At 35.7% G+C, this 18,019-nt stretch overlaps 1 protein-coding gene across 1 annotated transcript; it reads left to right on the forward strand.

The window, feature by feature from the left end:
• Nucleotides 1-317: 317 nt before the first annotated feature.
• MRPS30 (mitochondrial ribosomal protein S30) lies at nt 318-14,338 on the forward strand. Its single transcript, XM_003759901.3, has 5 exons — nt 318-934; nt 6,236-6,381; nt 6,940-7,045; nt 11,638-11,814; nt 13,950-14,338. The coding sequence occupies exons 1-5, from the start codon at nt 349-351 to the stop codon at nt 14,231-14,233; spliced, it is 1,299 nt and encodes a 432-aa protein (XP_003759949.2). The 5' UTR covers nt 318-348; the 3' UTR covers nt 14,234-14,338.
• Nucleotides 14,339-18,019: the final 3,681 nt, after the last annotated feature.

Genomic DNA, 18,019 nt, shown 5'->3' on the forward strand with positions numbered 1-18,019 from the left:
AGAAAGTATTTGGCCTTATTCCTAAATTTGCATTTTAAGCGTCAGCATTTCAAAGTTTAACATTTGGCTGCTTTTAAAAAAGAATGGCGAGAGAAGGAAGGTAAGACTGTTTCCAAGGTCTCAGATCTTTCGGCTTTAAACATCCTGCCCCCGGGAAAAAAACAAGATAAGAGGAAAAATCCTATTGGCTCTGCGTTTCATAACGTCATTTCGTCGAGACCCCTTTCACTACGCTCTGACGCAAGGCCGTAATCATAATATTGCCTCCCGATTGGTCGGCTAGTTTCCCGGCGTCTACGTGCAAGCGTGTCCTATCTTCGACCTCCCGGCTCCGCCCTCGGCGTTCGGATGAAGATGGCGGCCTCCATTCGGGTAAAGCTGTATCCCCGCGGCCGAGGACTGCGGCTGCACACAGCGGCCGAAGTCGCGACTCCTGCGGCCGAGATAGCCCCGCCCGCCGCCTCGACAGCGCGGTATCCGCCGGCGGTGGCCTCCCTGACGGCAAAAAGCAAGGCAGCCCGACAGCGTCGGGTGGACCGGTGGCATCAGCAGGCCCACGACGCGCCCTCGGTGGAGGCGAAGCTGCGCGTGCTCACGAAGGTGCAGCGCCCCAAGTACGTCGTGTACCCGCAGACCTACGCCCTCAGTGCAGACCGCTGGTACCAAAGCTTCACCAAGACCGTCTACCTGAGCGGCCTGCCCCTGCCCCGGCCCCCTGGCCCTGGCGAGCCCGGTGGCCTGCCCGATCTGGCCCCCCTGCGCTCCGCCGTGTGCGACTGCCTCCTGCAGGAGCACTTCCACCTGAAGCGCAAGAAGCGGGCCCCGCCGTACCAGCAGCAGGAGTTTGTGGCCTCTCCCTTCCTACACCAGCTCGTGATCTCCCTGACCGGGCTGCTGACCCCCCACAACCCGAGTCTCTCGGCCGCTGCCCTGGGTGAGTGTCGGAGGACGGGCCCTCCCCAGGCCCACCCTGACGCATGTCGGCCCCGCTCCGCTCCCTACTTTTCCTCCTGCCGCCCCCTCCCCCACCTCGCCTCCCTACCAGATTTTCCACTTCTCTCCTGTCCCAGGACCTCTCCCCCCATTTCCTTCACAACTACAATAGTGATTCCATTAAAAAAAAAAAAAAAAGTTACAGAAAGTTACCAATTTCACCTGAGAAAACCAAGGCAAGGGTGAATATTTGTCAGGAAAACCTGAATTGAGATTCAGCCTCACAAATTTCCTAGTTGTGTGACTGGCTGGGTGAGTCATTGAGAAGTCACCTCTTCTGTTTCCTCCTCTATAAAATGGACATAATTAAAGTATCTAACTCAGCTGGCTGTCCTAGGCGCAACAGCAGTGAAAATTATGATTAAAATTTGTATATCACTTAACTATGTGCCAGGCACTAAAAATTCTCATCACTTTAGAATTGTCCTTCGAGCCTGACGTTGGAATTGCCAATGGTTCTACAGCTAATGCGGTGTCAGTGTTTGAACTCAGTTGTTCTACCTCAGGTCCCCCATTTTCCCACTTTCTCCTCTTCCTCAAGAGTTTTCCCCTCCAACCCCCAGCTCTCAGTCCCCCAGCTTTCCTCTTCCTTTCTCTTTCACTCTAATCCCCTCAATAACGTTTCTTCACTGCCTTTCCAACTTTTTTTCTTGCCCTTTCCCCCCCAGACTTGTGCTCAGGCTTCCTTTCTCCGTTTTTCCCCTGTCAATGTCTCCCCTCTGTGTCTCTGTCTCTCCTCTCCCCTGGGAAGGTAATACTATTCTCATTCTACAGAAAGGGAAACTGAGTCAAACAGGTAAACACAAGTTATGCAACCAAGTGATTGGGCAGATTTGGACTCCGGTTGGCCTGACTCCAGGCCGAGTCCTGATCCCACTGGCCATCCAGCTGGTATTTGTGCCATTCAAGCACATCTCCAAATGAAGGCTGTAATATCCAAGGCTTTGACATTTAGAAACAGAATGACCTTGGACAAATGATAGTAATTAAACAACAGCATTCATATAGCACCTTAAGGTTTTCAAAGCATTTTATAGTTCCATAGTGCAGTGGTTAGAGGTGAGAGCCCTTGTTGTTATTTATTTATTTATTTTTAAAATTTTAATAGCCTTTTATTTACAGGTTATGTGTATGGGTAACTTTACAGCATTGACAATTGCCAAACCTCTTGTTCCAATTTTTCACCTCCTTCCACCCCCTCTCCCAGATGGCAGGATGACCAGTAGATGTTAAATATATTAAAATATAAGTTAGATACACAATAAGTATACATGACCAAACCGTTTTTTTTTTTTTTTTTTTTTTTTTTGCTGTACAAAAAGAATCGTACACTGAAATACTGCAGAATTAGCCTGTGAAGGAAATCAAAAATGCAGGTGGACAAAAATATAGGGATTGGGAATTCAATGTAATGGATTTTAGTCATCTCCCAGAGTTTTTTCTCTGGGCGTAGCTGGTTCAGTTCATTACTGCTCCATTGGAACTGATTTGGTTCATCTCATTGCTGAGGATGGCCAGGTCCATCAGAACTGGTCATCATATAGTATTGTTGTTGAAGTATATAATGATCTCCTGGCCCTGCTCGTTTCCTCAGCATCAGTTTGTATAAGTATCTCGGCCTTTCTGAAATCATCCTGTTGGTCATTTCTTACAGAACAATAATATTCCATAATATTCATATACCACAATTTATTCAGCCATTCTCCAACTGATGGGCATCCACCCAGTTTCCAGTTTCTAGCCACTACAAAGAGGGCTGCCACAAACATTCATGCACATACAGGACCCTTTCCCTTCGTTATGATCTCTTTGGGATATAAACTCAGTAGTAACACTGCTGGATCAAAGGGTATGCACAGTTTGATAACTTTTTGAGCATAGCTCCAAATTGCTCTCCAGAATGGTTGGATGTATTCACAATTCAATCAACAATGTATTAGTGTCCCTGTTTTCCCACATCTCCTCCAATATTCCGCATTATCTTTCCCTGTCATCCTAGCCAATCTGACAGGTGTGTAGTGGTATCTCAGAGTTGTCTTAATTTGCATTTCTCTGATTAATGAGGTGAGAGCCCTTGTGAAGAGTCGGGATTACTTCCAAAGGTATGGAAAGCACATCTCTATGTAAATCTGTAGTAAAATAAACTTATCTTGGTCCAGCTTATAAATAGTTAAATGACCATAGGCCTTTCAGTTCTTCAGTAGAGAATAGATTAGAAATAGGGGCAATATACAGAATATGAAAAATGGCCAAAAGGTAGAAGAAAATGTGAGAATCACAGAGACAAACAGGCCTTGAGAGGCCGTTTGTACATTAAGCTTTGTAGAATTTGGAACTCAGAATTTAAAAAGAATCTTTAAAAAAGTGATAAATTGCATATATAAGCTCATGTATGGGAATGTACATATTTGTGTGTGTACAGAGAATGCACTTACAACCCAGTGATGCGATGAATTGAACACCAAGGAATTTAATTTTTAATAGTATTTTATTTTTCCAGATATAAGTAAAGATACCTTTCACCATTCATTTTTGTAAAACTTTGTGTTGCAAACTTTTCTCCCTGTCCCCTCCCCAAAGTGGCAATAGGTCTTAGAATAAATGTTTTAAAAAAGCAAGATAAACGTTCATGATCAGATATATTCTGGGTTTATCAAAAAATTACTATAATAATAGTCTCTATACTTGTATTTGAAGGAAACCTGTCATATCTTAACGATTGCCGTTGATTCTTATTAAATCTTAAATTGTTGGTATCACTTCCATTAAAATTTTTTTAATTAAAAGAAATTAATCTTTTTTTAAAATCTATATACAATTGATTTGATTTTTATCAGAATGAGAATTTGCGCAATTAAATCATTCAGTGAATTCTATTTGATACAAGGCAAGGGAACAGATATGGAATCAGAAGTCTTGTAAGTAATTGATCAGATTATAAATTCTCTTTTAAAGAGCATTTATAATAAAGGGGCTTCATTAGATCATCTGTGAAACCCTTTCTTGCTTTTAAAGTACATTGATTACACATGCACGGCTTCACTGTCCTGTGCTAAAAACAAAATTAAAACCATGAATTCTCAAGTGTCAATGTCCCCACCATCTATACTCTAATCAGTGTAGACCTTGCAGGTACTGGATTCCTGAGTTCTTGATCAATAAATCCTCTCAGCAACCACTATTTTCCTCATTTCTACAGAGATTTGTTCACCCTCCTATTGCTCAACCTTAGGCAATCCTGTCTGCTTTCTATGATCCACTGCTGGTGTTGCCAAGTGCTATTGGAGAAAGCCCAAACCCTCTCATTTCATCTATTTTAAATTTATATTTGTAACCTTACCTGGACACTGTTGCTCAACTCTTCTATTATATATCCTGTGGTGTGTCTTCCAAAAACGTTTCCTTACCTTATTCCCATATTCTTGGCAGAAAACTAAGGCAGGCAGTCTGTTTTTTGCTTACCATTTCTGTATATTTTGTCATCTTTTTCTTTTGCAAAAGACCTACAGGTCTTCTTTTAATCTTAAAGTTTTCTCTCTTCATGAACTTAGAGTTCATTCATATTTTGAAAAAAAAAAAAAGTTTTCCCTTCCTTAAGGGAATGTCTTTTCAAGCAGTTGAGTCATTTCTTAGTCATAACTGACTGTAAATGACACGGTGGAATTTTCTTGGCAAAGATACTGAAGTGGTTCACTATTTTTTTCCAGCTTATTTTACAGATTAAAAAAAAAAAACTGATGGAAACAGGATTAAGTGACTTACGTAGGGTCACACAGCTAGTTAAGTGTTTGAGGCCAATGTCTTCTTGATTCACCTAAATACCCCTTTTCAAGCTACTTTAATTTTCAGTCTTTTTACTTCCAAAGGAACAAGTAAGTTCCTTTGATTTATATTGTCTGTTTATAATTTCTGCTTTTACTTCTGCCTGTCCATTCATTCCTTAGCCATTTGTAATTTTGGTTTCTATTACAATACTGGAATGGTCCTTTCAAAGGTAAGGAGGAAGGCTGAGTTCCTAATTGCCAAGTCTTAACAGCCTTTATCCAATCAGTATGCCTGGAGTTTTCTACCATCTTTGGCAATTGGCCAGCTATTTCTCCTTTACATTTTCTATTTTCTCATCTTCTGGGACATTCTTTTGGTTCATGTCTTATAAATTTCAAACTACTGTTGCTTTCCTCTTTTCCTCCTTTCTTCTTTAATGTAGGTGTCTGCTAAAGTTCTTTCTTTAGCATTCTTTAATTCTTCTCTTCCATCTCCTGTGATAATTAAAAGAGCTTATATTCTGTTGGGAGTGAAAGGTAGTAATGTTCCCAGAAAAAGAATAATGTCAGGTAGTGGTAACATGGTCTAGGTGAAGTGGGGAAGAGTTTAGATGAGAGAGAACAAATTCATTTGGGGCATCTGGGAAGGATATGTGTAATATTTTTTTGAATTGTACTGAAGAGCAAGAACTGTCTTCAGGCAGGGAAAAAGGTGGAGTAGATACATATTTCAAGTATAGATGCTGACCTGACCTTGTGTGCCTCTGTGCATGATAATTGAAACCCAGAGAGTAGATGAGATATCATGAAGAAAATAAAGAAGGAGTTAAGTGTGAAAAACCCAGGACAGAACCTTGGAATACACCCAGGCTTGTGGAACAGGAAAAGCTGTAGAACATAAAGTGAATACTATATTCAAGAATAAAGAAATGGTTCATATTTATAGACAGAGGAAGGAAGGAAAAGATAGAAAATTTGGGAGTGAAAATTTTAGGAAACTAAATCCTAGAGTAAATTAAAGGGTGTAGTGTAGGATGAGGATATTGAAGAGACAGTTTACCTTGAAACTGGTGAAGAATAAATATAATAAAAATTAAAATAGTTTACATTTATATAAAACTATAAAGTTTTACAAATCATTTTTCTTATGACAGCCCTATTAAGCTGTAAGCACTGTTTTTACTTTACAAATGAAAAAGTTGAGGCTTGGAGGATACCTCCAAGTGGGAATGTTTCCCACTAAGAATTTTCGTCTGTAATAGTATCTTTAAATTAAAAAATTTAATGTTAAATTTTTAGCCTCAAACCTAATCTGACACACTGAAAAACATTGCTAAAATAATTAATTTTGGATTAGGATATTTGATTTGTTTCAAGTATTTAATGTTTAATAAAAAATTTAATGTTAAAATTTTGGTCTATTGTATAAGAAACAAAATAGTTAAGTTCACTAGATGAAAATTTATTTTTCTGCATAGATTTTCAACGGCCGGTTCATTTTTATTGGTGGTGTGGTGAAGAAATTATTTCAAAAGGTTATCGTAAAGGTAGAATTGATGCATTACGATACCAGATAAATGATAAACCACATAGCCAGATTCGTATACAGAAACAACTTTCAGAGGTAAGAATTTTCCTTTACATATGTTTTTATTCCTTTAAACGCTGACCTTTATGACTATTCCATTACTTATGAAAAAAAACTAAGTAAAGAATTTGCCCAGCTATAAAATAATTGTAAATTAGGATTATGAGTGTTTTATATCTGGTTTTCAGTTCAATTTACAAATATTCCACAGAGAAGCACTTTATTACTATATGGTTAACCTTGTGAGTCTGAATGGGAATAAGTTTATAGTTAATCTACTTTTCTTATTATAAAGAGGAATTTTGGGGGTATATTTTATAGTTACAGTTTTAAACTAAGAGAAAAGTCTCTTTATTCAAAGCAAATATTTTGTACAACTTTGAACTGAACTATATATCATTTGCAGTTCTGAGGAAAAACAAACTCCTGTATGCTATGAAAATAATGAATTGTTTCAAATTACATCTCAAAAACTTCACTTAATACATTCATTTCAGTGGTTATTTTGTTAATGTAAATTTTACTAGGTAGTAATAAATGGATATATGCTATTGCTATTGTAAAGATTTAATGCTTGTGACTTTCTTCCTTAAGTTTGTGCCATTGGATTACTCGGTGCCAGTGGAAATTCCTGTTATTAATTGTAAACCAGATAAACTTCCATTATTCAAACGACAGTATGAAAATAACATATTTATTGGTGAGTTTTTCTTTTAGAGGTAATCTACCTGTGTTTAAAGTTCAGTTTTTGTGAAGTATGTATATATGTGTGTGTGTGTTTGTGTGTCTGTGATAGAAATTAATTGTTGGTGCCCTAAATTTTGAATCAAAATGTTATATCATGTAGACATTCTACATAAGCATACCTTGAAAATTTTGCAAATTTGCTTCCAGACTACCACAAAGCAAATATCACAGTGTAGTGATAGGCACAATAATTTTTTGATTTTGCAGTATAACAATTATGTTTATATTGTAGGGTATTAAGTGTGCAATTGCACATATCTTAATTTAAAAATAAATATTGCTAAAAAATGCTGACCATCATCTGAACTTTCAATGAGTCTCTCTCTCTTTCTCTCTCTCTCTTTTTTTTTTTTTTTTTTTTTTTTTTTTTTTTGTTCATGGAGGTTCTTACCTTAATGTTGATAGCTGCTGACTGATTGGGGTGTGGTTACTGAAGGTGACGACAGTTTCTTAAAATAAGACAACAGAATTTTCTGTGTTGACTGACTATTCACAAAAGATTTCTATGTGGCATGCAATGCTATTTGCAATGCTGTATGTTAGCATTTTACTCACAGTACTTCTTTCAAAATTAGAGTTAATCAGTCCTCTCAAACCCTGCCAGTTTTTTATCAACTAAGTTTGTAATTCTTCAATATTATTGTGTCCTAGGGAGTAGGGAGGCAAGAACACTAATTGATTGATGGAGCAATTAGAATACACAAAACATTTCTCTATTAACTTAACAGTCTTAGATGGATACCATTTTTGGTACCCCAAAACAATTATAATAGTAACATCAAAGATCACTGATCACAGATCAGTATGACAGGTATAATAATATAAATGTTTAAAATATAATAACCAAAATGTGACACATAGTATGTGAGCACGTTGGAAAAATGGCATTGTTAGACTTAATAGTTGCAGAATTGCCACAAAGCTTCAATTTGTTTTTTTTTTTTTTTTTTAAATGCAATCTCTGAAATGCAATAAAATGAAGTATGCCTATCTTACGAACATTTTTTCATGTGGCTATAGCTAGCTTTGATAACTTCATCTGAAAATTTCATGTTTTTTGATCATTTATCAACTAGGGATGGCTCTTTTTATAAATGTTTCTCAGTTCTCTCTGTGTTTGAGAAATGAGGCCTTAAGAGAGAAACTTGCTTAACTTTTTTCTTCAGTTACTTTCACTGTTAACTTCCCTCTACCCTATAATGTCTTCTCTCTCTTTTCCTCCTATCCCTCCTCAAAAGTGTTTTGCTTCTGTGTTATCCTGACTGGGTTCATGATCGTCAGAATTGTTCCTTTTTGGATCCTGCAACATTCACTCCTTGACCTGGAGCTCTGGTTCTACAATATCAGAGCAGTTTTCCTTGATAGTTTCTTGAAAGATGATGAGTAGCCTATTTTTATTGGATCATGGCTTTCAGGTAGCTCATTAATTTTTAAATTATCTCTCCTAGATCTATTTTCCAGGTCTGTTGCTTTTCATTGAAACATTTCACATTGTCCTCTCTTTTTTTCATTCTTTTGGTTTTGTTTTATTGTTTTTGATTTCTCATAAAGTCATTAGCTTCTATTTGCTCAGTTCAGATTTTAAAAGATTTTTTTTCACTGAGCCCTTTTTGTGCATCCTTTTCATTTTGACCACTTTTAATACTTTTTAAGGAGTTCTTTTTTTAGTGAATTTTTGTGCCTTTCTTTCCATTTGGCCAATTCTGCTTTTCAAAGTATTTCTGTCCTCATTGACTTTTTGTACTTTGTATTTTACCATTTAGCCTACTCTGGTTTTTAAGATGGCATTTTCTTCAGTATTTTCTTGTGTCTCCTTTGCCAAGTTGTCGACTTGTTTTTCATGACTTTCTTGTACCATTCGCATTTCTCTTTCCAATTCCCCACCCCACCCCTCTCTCTCTTTTTTTTTTTTTTTGCTGAGGCAATTGGTTAAGTGATTTGCCCAGGGTCACACAGCTAGGAAGTGTTAAGTGTCTGAAACCAGATTTGAACTCAGGTCCTCCTGACTTCAGGGCTGGTATTCTATCATCTATCTGCCCCTCCTCTGTCTCTCTTACTTAAATTTCAATTTTTTTTTTTTTTTTGAGCTCTCCCATGACCTGAAACTAATTCATATTTTTTAGAGGCTTTGCATAAAGGAGATTTGATTTTATCTTCTGAGTCTGTTTTAATCTTCCTTATTGCCAGAGTAACTTTTTATGATCAGAATTTTTTTGTTTATTTTTTTCAGCCTATTTCTTGACTTTTAATTCTTTTTGTAAATGGGCCTCTGCTGCCAGGATTGAAAGTACAGTATCACAAGTTGGGGGGGGGGGGGGGGGGGGGGTGGTCAATTTTTCCAAGATGGTATGATCTAAGGATAGTTGTGTTTATTCCTCTCCTGGTCTGTGTTGTGGTCTCTGAACAACCACAATCATTCTTATCTGTACTGGAACTGTAGGGAGAGTCTCTGCTCTGTTGTGGTTGCAACCTGTCCTATGCTCCCCAACACTGTGACCTGGGATCTGAGAATGGGCAAAGAAGCAAGAATTCTGCCTCTAGTGCCAGCAAAGAAGACGCTGTAACTTCTAATCCCTTCTGTGGACTGAGAGTTCTGGAAGGAGCCAGTCCTGTTGATTCAGTTCCTCTCAAGATCTGTTCCTGGTTTGCTGAGGCCAGTCTATGCTGGTATAGCCTTTGCTGGAATCTGTTTCACTCTCAGTCGGGTGCAACAGACCTTTCCTGCCTATCTTCTAAGTTGACTTTAGCTGGAAAATTATTTCGCCCTGTCCTTTTGTGAGTTCTGCCGGTTCAACAATTGTTTTATTCCATTATTTAAAGGTATTCGGGGGAGGACTCAGGCAAATTGCTGCCCTTTCTCTGCCATTTTAGCTTTGCCTTCTCCCAAGATTAACAACAAAGATATTTTTAAAAGACAATTATACAGCTTGTCTCAAAATTATGCAATTTAAAATACTAAAATTGATTTTTTTAAAAAGTGTTACATTGATTTCCATCTGTAAAATTTTCCTTGTTTTCTTATTCCAAAACTAAAAGCTAAGATGGTATCATATCATTAATTTTTGTTATTTTTCTCTGATACACACTTATTATTTGTTGAAATAGTAGTGATTCAGTTTCTATCCCCTGAAGAATTTAAGGCCTTAATTTAAATTCGGGAGGCCAATAATGTATGAGTGAAGTGGCTATAAAATGGAGCACTTAGAATAGAAAAGTTCATCTAGATAACCTAGTCTAACTTTCAGTATTATAAATAAGCAAATGAATAAGAAATTTACTTGATTTTTTTCAGTCATACAACCAGAGAAAGCCAAAATTAAGATCAGAACCCTGATATCTCTTTTTTTGTTTCTCTTTTATATAGCTTTTAATTTTTAAGATATATACATCGATAATTTTTTAGCATTGACAGTTACAAAATCTTTTGTTCCAACTTTTCCCCTCCCTCCCCCCCCCCCCCCCATGGCAGGTTGACCAGTACATGTTAAATATGTTAAAGTACATGTCTATACAGTTATTTTGCTGTACAAAAAGAATTGGACTTTGAAATAGTGTACAATTAGCCTGTGAAGGAAATCAAAAATGCAGGCGGACTAATATATTAGAGGGATTGGGAAGTCTATGTAGTAGTTCATATTCATTTCCCAGAGTTCTTTTGCTGGGTGAAGCTGGTTCAATTCATTACTGCTCTATTAGAACTGATTTGGTTCATCTCATTGTTGAAGAGGGCCACGTCCATCAGAATTGATCATCATACAGTATTGTTGTTGAAGTATATAATGATCTCCTGGTCCTGCTCATTTCACTCAGCATCAGTTCATGTAAGTCATTCCAGGCCTTTCTGAAATTATCCTGCTGGTCATTTCTTACAGAACAATAATATTCCATAATATTCATATACCACAATTTATTCAACCATTCTCCAATGGATGGGCTTCCACTCAGTTTCCAAGAACCCTGATCTCTTGATGACCACATCACTATACAAGTTTGCCTTTTAAGTTGGTTCACACTTTTATCATCCAGTACAAAGTCACCATTTCACATGTTGGCACTTATAATCATTACTATTTCAGTTCATCTTGATTAACAATGCTTTCCTCATAAATGTAAGTGTAGTTAGTGTCTGTTTTAGTATTTTGTTTTTAGAATCTTTTTAAAATCAATGATATTTCTTTGCAAAATACTGAATATACTATTAATAATTCATGGAAGAAATATATCCCCAATTAATAGGTTACACAGCAAGTAAAGTTGAATTAGAATGTTAAAGTCTTATTCCTGTTCACTAATTTGTTACTTTTCTGTTTTAATTTATTTTTTATGTTAATATGTTGTGATTTTGTTCTTATATTTTTTTTGGGAGGGGGAATTGTGTTTTGTGTACTTTGCTTATAGAAAAGAAAGGTAATTTAAAGAAAAATAATGTAAAATTATTTAATTCACAGAAAAGTATGAAGCAAATATTAAACTAATACTTAATAGAAATTCTTATCTTATATTTTGTCATTTGATTTTTTTTTTTTCTTTTGCTTTGGAATTCAGGCACAAGATTAGCAGATCCATGCTGTTATGGTCACACTCAGTTTCATTTGTTACCTGACAAACTAAAAAGGGAGAGACTCTTGAAGAACAATCGTGGTGATCAAATAGAAGTTGGTTATCGAGCGAATGCCATTGCCAGTCTTTTTGCTTGGACTGGGGCACAGGCTATGTATCAAGGTACAGTTGATTTTATAATTTATAAAGCACACACACGCACACCCACACGCAAACTGTACTGATTTTCACTTGGATGGCAAGAAGTCATTGTTTTTTCTCTTTGTGTGCTGGTTTTTATTGTGTCATTATATTGTGCTTAATACAAATAACTCCCATTTTGCAAAGGTGAGGGGCAAACTTTCTGAGACTAAGAAGGTTGACACTAGCTTATATCCTTTCTTGTCCTGAATCACATGCTAAGCTATGACACCAGAGCTGAAAGCAAGCTGCAGTATACAACAACAAGCATATTCCAATGGCATATTGAATGCCCTTCTATAGCTGTCCCAAGATGAGGGGAAAAGGGTGATGGAAAGTAATAAGTTTTCATAATTCACACCAACAGTATACTTTCATGTCTCTATTATTATTTGGACTCGGATCCTTTGTTCTTTGTATAAAGGGGGAAAAAAGAGTGGTAGGGAGAAAGGAGCTCTGTTTTTCATATATATTCAGCAAAGGCAAAGTCTCATTTTTGGTCTGTTCTTGAAGCTTTTGGGGGACATTGATTGGCCTGCCTTTAGGTTGCTCTAGTCATAATTGTTTTTGGAGGGTTCCTTATAAGCTATCCAGCAACTTTGGGAGGTGTCATGTCAAAATTGTGTCAGCTTCTTCAGAATCTTTCCATAGGTCTTAGGAAGAGAATGGTCAGCAAAAAAAACAAACCAAATCCTGTTGAGCTTTTTAATACAAATTAGAGCATACTGCGCACACACAACAATTCATCTTTTAATCATTGACAACAAAGATGAAAGTTACAGTGTCTAATGTAGACCTTTTTTATCATTATTTGAAATTTCTCTTATTATAGTTTACTTTCTATAATTATATGCATGTGTATGTACATATATTGTATAGATAAAAACCTGTTAAAATGCCTCAAATTCAGATGTGTACTGAATCAAGAAATTTGATGAAATGGCCTTTTCTTAATCTATTTCATTTTATGTTATTATGACTGGGATATTTCTGTATGAAAGTGTTTAAGGAAGAATAAGACAGAACTGTTTGTAAAGAGGCAGAATTATCAATCTTAATATAAATAAGTGAAATCATGAAAGCAAATGATTTTGTCTTTGAGAATATAAAAATAGACGAGTAATTTGATTGTAAAAGAAATATTCCTGGATATTTTTCAGGATAATATTCAGATATTAACATTTCAGCAAAATGTTAAGAAGATAATGCAGCGAAACAAGGAATGAAATTGCTATTTAGAAACTAGCAGAAAAACTAGTTAAGGACAATGTCACAGAAGTTATAGTTGAGCCCTGTTGACCAAAGATATAATTGTGTTAGAACCAAATCAAATGAAGAGACAGTTTAGATTATCCAAAAAGGCAAATTAAAATCTTTATTATTTTCTGAAAATGTTTTTAGTGGAATGGTGAGAAGATCAAAGGATGATTTGGGAAAGATCAAAAATATGTATGTCGCTTGAATTCTCAGATGAATGGAAAGAAAAAGAAAAGATGGCAGTTGGGAGATGATGATCAAGTGATGATCTAGGAAAGAATGGGAAGGAGGGACATGCTCAAGATAATAAGTAATGATAGGAAAAATTTCAGCTAGTACAGTGGAACGGACACTAAATTAAGAAGTCTGGAAATTTGTCTCCAGTCCTACCTTTTGATCTTAAACAAGTTACTTACATTCCTTGGATGTCAGTTTCCTCATTTAAAACAAGGGAATGGGACTAAAATATCAAGGACTTTCTGCCCTGTGTCTTTATCATTTTAGGAAATTCATAAGATTATCTTGGTAATGAAGGTTCTTGAGTTAACAGAATAAAAGACAACGGCCTTATTAGAAGTCATCTAGTTCAGTCCTCTGATTTTATAAATGAAGGACAATAGCTGTGTAGAGAGGTTACATGATCTGCCCCAAGTTTAGTTCCATTATGAGCAATAGTTGGAAAAAGGTGAAAATACAGTGGGGTGGTACAGGAGTGGTAAGAACGGAAAACACTTGTGAGAAATTGAATATTTTATGGATTTTGGTGTCTTTGTGTTTTTATCTCCTCTGATTTGATAAACATTCCAACCAAAAAAAAAAAATTAGATATGTGTAAACTTAAATGTACCTTCTTTCTACAGGATTCTGGAGTGAAGCTGATGTTACCCGTCCATTTGTCTCCCAGGGTGTAGTTACAGATGGAAAATACTTTGCCTTCTTTTGTTACCAGTTAAATACTTTGGCACTTACTGCACAGGCTAATCAGAATAACTCTCGTAAGAATATATGTTGGGGGACAGAGAGCAAGCCTCTTTTTGAAGTTATCGAAGATGGTGATGTTAAAGGCTTCAATGATGAACTTTTGCTTCAGTTGATTCAATTTCTAATGAACAGACCAGAAGAACATAAATCACAACTATTATAAAGACTGTTGGAATTCATAAAGCTCACTGAATGTAAAATAAATCATTTATGATTTGGTATAATTGTTAATATAAAGATCTGGAATAAATTTTAGAAATAATTCTTACTATGTTTTTAAAGCTTTTTTTGTACTTTTGAAATAATATCTTTGAAAATTTTAATTTAAGATACATTTAATTGTCTGTGATTTCATCAGTGGATGACTCCATTTACTAAAACCTTTTGGAACACACCCATTTTTTGGTAGCTAACTTTATTTGACCACAGCAGCTCAAATCACCTTGTAAGCAACCTTCTGGCATTATACCCCTCTGTAGTTAACTAGGTTGTTTTTTAAAATCAATTAACAAAATTTTAAAGTGTGTACTGTGTTCCAGGAACTGTGCTGAACTCTGGCATACAAAGAAAAGATATAAACAAGACAAAGAGATTACATTCTGATGGCAGAGGCCACATATATAAATTAGTATATATAAGATGAATGTAGAATATGTATGTGTGTGTGTATGTTTGTGTGTGTAAGATACGTATATGTATATGGTGAATATAGAAGATAATAGAGAGAATAGCTTAAGTAACTGAAGGGACCAAGCAAGGCCTTCTAGAATAGGTGATACTTGAGCTGATAAAGGAAGCCAAGAGTTGGGGGAGATAATTATATGGGGAGAATCCAGAATAAAGACACAGAGATAAGGAGGAGTCTGTGTATATTAGTAGGCCAATACTGTAAGTACTAGTAGGTCTGTACAGTTAGTTTTTATAGTTTATGAAAGGGAGTATAAATTTGAAAAGGTAATAGGGACATGCTTTTTTTATCTGTTTCTTCTTGCACCTCTCAACTTCTCTAGGAATTTGGCTGCTATACCACTTGGTACATATATTTAGCATTGATATTACTTCATTATCTGTGGTACCCTTTGGCAAGATATAGTTTCCTTTCTTCTCTCTTTTAATTTTTGCTTTTGCTTGACCTGAGATCAGGATTACTATCCCTGCTTTTTTTACTTCATCTGAAGCATAATAGATTCAGCTCCAGTCTTTTACCTTTATTCTGTGTGTATCACTGCTTTAAATGTGTTTCTTGTAAACACATTTGTAGGATTCTGGCTTTTAATCCAGTCTGCTATCTGCTTCCGTTTTATGGGAGAATTCATCCTATTCACATTCACAATTAAAATGATTAATTCTGTATTTCCCACCATCTTACTCTGTTACGCTTTTTTTCTCTTTCCTTTCCCTCTTTTCCTCCTCCCCAGTATTTTTCTTCTGACCACCACCTCCTTCAAATGTCCCTTCCCCTTTCTTAGAACTTTTCCTTTTTCCTTCCCACTTCCCTATAATGTGAGACAAGTTTCTCTGAAACCAAATGTGTCTAATCTCTTTTTGAGCCAAATATGATGAGAATAAGATTCACACAATGTTCATCCCCGTCCCTTTTTTCCCTCAAATGTAATTATAATCAAATATAATACCTCCATTTCCCTCTTTTTCTGGTACAATTCCCTTTTCCACTTTTAGTTTTTTTTTTCATATTATCACAATAAAATCAGACTATACCCTCACTCTCTTAGTACCCATAACAGAGATATAGTTCTCAAGAGTTCTTTCCTTTTATGTTTCTCTTGAGTTCTGTATTTGGAGGTCAAATTTTTTGTTCAGTTCTGATCTTTTCATTAGAAATAAATGAAATTCACCTGTATTGTTGAATGTCCATCTTCTTCCCTGAAAGATAATGCTCAATTTTGCTGGGTAGTTGATTCTTGGTTGTAGACTAAGCTACTTTGCCTTCTGTAATACATTCTTGGCCCTCCTACCTTTTAATGTACAAACTGCTAGGATTTGAGTAATCCTAATTGTTACTCCTTGCTATTTAAATTGTTTCTTTCTGGCTGCTTGGAATATTTTTTCCTTAATCTGATAATTCTGAAATTGTTATGATATTCCTTGGAGTTGACATTTCATCTCTCAGGAGGTGAATCTTGACCTCTTTCAATGGCTATTTTACCCTCTGATTCTAGAACATCAGGGCAGTTTGATGATTTCCTGAAAGATGATATCTAGGCTCTTTTTTTTCATGATGGTTTTTAAGAAATCCAATAATCCTTAGATTGTCCAAGATCTATTTTCCAAATTAGTTTTTTTTTTTCCAATAAGATATTTTACTTTTTCTTCTATTTTTTTTTTTTTTTTGGTTCTGTTTGATTCTTCATGTCTTATTGAGTCATTCATTTCCATTTGTTCAGTTCTAATTTTTAGTGAATTACTTTCTTCAGTTACCTTTTTTAAGCTTTTGTATTTGGTCAATTGACTTTTTAAATGAATTGTTTTGTTCAATGGTTTTTTTTTTCATTCCACAAATTTTGTTTTTCAAGGAGTTATTTTCTTTTCCATTTTGTCAAATCTATTATGTAAGGAGTTATATATATATATTTTCCATTGCTAAATCTGTTTTATATTGGATCTAAACCTAAAAAAGGAACTACTAAAGTTTATTCAGCAGGAGACATGCTATGATCTTACTGACACAAACATTACTGGTCGCTGAGTTGAAGATATATCTGGAGTGGGGAGAGATTCAAGGCAAGTAAAGTAAATTAAAGCTGGTTACAGTAGTCTAGGCAAGAGGTCACAAAAGCTTGAAATGGATGATTATGTGAATAAAGAGATATTCAGGAGATATTGTAGAGGAAAAAATTACAAGATTTGGCTACTTGAATACATGGAGTATGAGTGAGAAGCATTCTATGCTTGTCATATAGTTAGTTAATACTTAAATGCTTTGTCATTTATTCTAGTCTTCTCCCTCTCCCAGATAACTCTCCCAGAGTATACTTTTAAAAATCTTTCTAGATTGGTCTCTTAAGCCTTACAATGCATTGAAATACTTTGTGATTGGTGGAGTCATAAAGAAAAGGCAGCATATGCTGCTACAAATAGATACTACAGTGTTATATACCTGGATTGATCCAAACCAGGAACAACTAGGTTATATAAAATCTAGGAGAGAGTCTTGGTACTATTCCTTTACATAGAAGCATATTGCTGACACAATCAGAAAGATTTTAAGTGAAGTGCTGAGATAGCGCTACCAAACATGTTTTTTCCAAAGTAGTCCTGCTCAGGCCACATCTGGAATATCATATTTAGTATTGGGTACTACATTTTAGAAAAGAACATCTTTAATAAGATGATTAATTTGGAAAAGTGGCAATATTTAGAAAAAGAAAAGACAGGAAAACATGATAGTTGTTAAATGTTTGAAAAAAGTAGAGAGGGAATTTTTTCTCTATTTGGGTTCTGACAGTGTAACTAGGAATAATGATATGTATCAGAACTTGCTAAAAGCAGGCCAAAACCATTTGAGCTACCCTAGCAGGAAGAATTCCTAGTCAGTGAGAGTGTTCAAGTTGGGGTTAAGAAGTGTTTTCAAAAATGGATATTATCTGTCTTTGTATCACTTACTTTTGAATGTATCCCTCCCCCTCCCCATACTCTGTGACAGAATAATCAAAAAGAGAAACAAAAAAACAGTCTATTGAACCTAAATACATCAATTGATGTCTGACAATATATTTACTGTAATATATTCATAGACTCCCACCTCTATGAAGAAGGAAAGGGAGTATATTTTTTCATCATTTTCTGAAGCCAGGCTTGGTCATAATTCAATTTTGCTTTTTTTTCCTTTTCGTTTACATTGTAGTTTGTAATGTTGTTTTTCCTAGTTCTTATTAATTTGAATCTTGTAAGTCTTCCCCATTTACCTCTGAATTCATTTTTTGTGGTA

This window comes from Sarcophilus harrisii, chromosome 1, assembly GCF_902635505.1.
Source record: "Sarcophilus harrisii chromosome 1, mSarHar1.11, whole genome shotgun sequence".
NCBI lineage: Eukaryota > Metazoa > Chordata > Mammalia > Dasyuromorphia > Dasyuridae > Sarcophilus > Sarcophilus harrisii.

What these genes read in the sequence shown, in the direction of transcription:
- MRPS30 (XM_003759901.3), top strand. Translation starts at nt 349, where the DNA reads ATGAAGATGGCGGCCTCCATTCGGGTAAAGCTGTATCCCCGCGGCCGA. An exon ending in TCTCTCGGCCGCTGCCCTGG is followed by an intron (nt 935 to 6,235) that starts GTGAGTGTCGGA and finishes TTTTCTGCATAG; the next exon opens with ATTTTCAACGGCCGGTTCAT. An exon ending in TACAGAAACAACTTTCAGAG is followed by an intron (nt 6,382 to 6,939) that starts GTAAGAATTTTC and finishes TTCTTCCTTAAG; the next exon opens with TTTGTGCCATTGGATTACTC.